At 51.4% G+C, this 2,602-nt stretch overlaps 1 protein-coding gene across 2 annotated transcripts in view; it reads right to left on the bottom strand.

The window, feature by feature from the left end:
- Positions 1 to 1,694, bottom strand: part of KIF13B (kinesin family member 13B) — a 120,592-nt gene extending 118,898 nt beyond the window's left edge. For both annotated transcript variants that reach the window (XM_042832727.1, XM_042832728.1), the window contains exon 1: positions 1,559 to 1,694. In XM_042832727.1, the coding sequence (XP_042688661.1) occupies positions 1,559 to 1,613 (55 nt within the window). In that variant the 5' untranslated portion in view covers positions 1,614 to 1,694. The remainder of the gene's footprint in view (positions 1 to 1,558) is intronic.
- Positions 1,695 to 2,602: the final 908 nt, after the last annotated feature.

The following is a 2,602-nucleotide window of genomic DNA, read 5'->3' as shown; positions in this document are numbered from 1 at the left end:
AATTTAAAAAAAAAAAAAAAAAAAAAAAAAAAAGCTGCAGAATTAAAAGCTCTGATGAACTTAGTCTGACATTTCACAGCATCATAGAAATGAGTTAAATGGGACCCTTAAAGGCCATCTGTCCCACTCCCTGCAATGAACAGGGACACCCACAGCTCCATCAGTGCTCAGAGCCCATCCAGCCTGACCTTGGCTGTCTGCAGGGATGGGGCAACAACCACCTCTCTGGGCAACCTGTGCCAGTGCATCACCACTCTTACTGTAAGCAACTTTTTCCTTATGTCCAGTATAAATCTCTCTACTTTTTGTTTAAATCCATTTCCCCTTTTCTATCACAGCAGACCCTGATAAAGAGTCTGTGCCTTCTTTCCTGTAGCTCCCCTTTAGACACTGACAGGTTGCTCTCAGGTCACCTCGCAGCCTTCTCTTTTCCATGCTGCACAGCCCCAACTCTCTCAGCCTGTCCTCACAGGAGAGCTGTTCCATCCCTGGGATCATTTTTGTAGCCTTCCTCTGGATGCACTCCAACAGATCCATGTCACTCCTGTACTGAGAACTCCACATCTGGACACCTCCATTTCAAACGGCATGGAAATACTTGAAGCAGCAACATTAACATTTATTCTTCCTACTTACCAAAACAAACCAAAAGCGTTATTTAGTTTCAGATCACTAGCTGTAGCTATTAAACTGCCTTCACTCCATCACCCCCAAGGAATTATTGGCATACTTCTGTGAGAATGTGGGAAAACAAAACCTTACACGTTTCTTGGATCCCTGCCTTCTTCTTCACCTCCCCACTCCCTGGCTGCAGTTCCCTTTTCATACTTGCTTCCTCATCATCTAGAGCAAGTTTTTCTAATTAAGACGAGTCATAAACATTTAAACAGATGCCCAGACCGCGGTGTGATTAGCAAAACCCTCAGGCAAGTTTCATTGAGGGGGAAAAAAAAACAAAATTAAAGGGAGAAAAAAAGAAACTCAAAACCCAAAACACCACCAAAACCTCTCCTCGATTCACACTTCCTCTTCCATGTTTTCGTGTTTGTTTTCATGCGCTTCCTCCACATTTCTCCCGGTCAACACATTGCCCCTCACCCAACGAGGGCAAAGAGGAGGAGTTACTCAACGGAGGTACAGGGAAAAGACAGGAACGGTGTTATTTTCCCCCAAAACCCCAAGGAGCAGGAAGAAGGAAGAAATCTCCGACGCAGGGTAGGGCCTGGCTGTAAAACAGGTGCAGGAGGTGTGGGCTGGGGTGTCCACACACACAAACAAAAAATCACCATAAAACGGGGTGAGATGAGGGGAAAAAAAAAAAAAAGAGGTCGGTTTTGAAGCAGAGACGTGTCAGGAGTGAAGACAACCGCTCGTGGGGGCAGCCCGGCTTCACCCACCCGACGGACACAAGCACATCCAGCCCTGCTCCCGCACACGCCCGGTAACAGCTACGCTTCCACACACAGACCGGACGGACGCCGACGGGACCCGCCGCCTTCAGGGCCGCTCCCGCCGCGGGCCGGCCGGGCTGCGGGGCGCTGAAGGAGGAGGCTCTCACCTCGCCGGTTCATGGGGCGGACGCGCACCGCCACCTTCACTTTGGAATCCCCCATCGCGCCGCTCCGACCTCCCCGGCTCCCTCGTTCCCTCCTCGGCTTCCGTCTACCGAGGGACAACCGCCGGCGGCGCGGGGAGGAGCGCGGAGCGGGGCGGGGGACCGAGGCCGGGCGGCAGCGGGAGGGAGGTGCCGCGCCGGACCAACGTCCGGCGGGACTACAGCTCCCAGCATGCAGCGCGCCACACCGCCCCCCCGCTCCCTGCGGGCAGCCGCGCTGCACGCTGGGAGCTGTAGTCCCGTCCGCGGGTCGGGGTTGGAGCGTGAGCGTTGCATGCTGGGATATGTAGTCCTCCAGAAACAGTGAAACTCTGCGGGTGCCTGCAGGGCAGGTTCCCCCACCCTGGTCCTGGGTGGCTGTGGATGAGCTGTGTCACAGCTCGGCTCCCAGCAGTGCCTCAGGGCCTTCTGAGGAGCATAAGGAGATTTTCCACCGTGAGCAGGCAGCGTTGTATGTTGCTTTTGCCGTTAAATGTGTTTCTCCTGCTCGTTTTCCAAGCTCTTCACCCATTGCGTAAGCTCACAAGTAGCAGAACTGCACCTTTGGTCATGGAACTGAGCCATACTGAAATAAAAGTTTTAAAATATCTTTTAAAACTCCCCACGAAAGTAATATTTTCTTTCATATTTGAGTTCTGGAAGCTCTGTGTATGAGGATGGGCCTACTTGAGTGTGTGGGATAGAGCTTGATGCGATAATCAATAATGCATTTAAAAACCAGATGATCTTAGTGGTCTTTTCCAACCTTAGTGATTCTATGATAACTTCGTGTTCACTGGGAGAATTCACAGGGATGAAGATGCAACACACAAGCCTGAAAACTGACCATCTGGAGTTATCTAATGCTTGGAGTGTATGCACTGTGAGGAGACTGCGTTGAGACGTTGCACCTCTCTGCAAGGTTGACTCTACAGGTCAAGAAGCACCACAGCCTTGCTTTGCTGCTCTGTGGACTTCTGGATAACAGAAGTCACGTAAAGATCATAG

This window comes from Centrocercus urophasianus, unplaced genomic scaffold, assembly GCF_019232065.1.
Source record: "Centrocercus urophasianus isolate 14NV4802_14NV808 unplaced genomic scaffold, USGS_Curo_1.0 seq_39, whole genome shotgun sequence".
Taxonomy (NCBI): Eukaryota; Metazoa; Chordata; class Aves; order Galliformes; family Phasianidae; genus Centrocercus; species Centrocercus urophasianus.
Note: the sequence above shows the minus strand (reverse complement) of the source record. Positions and strands in the feature narration are given on the sequence as shown.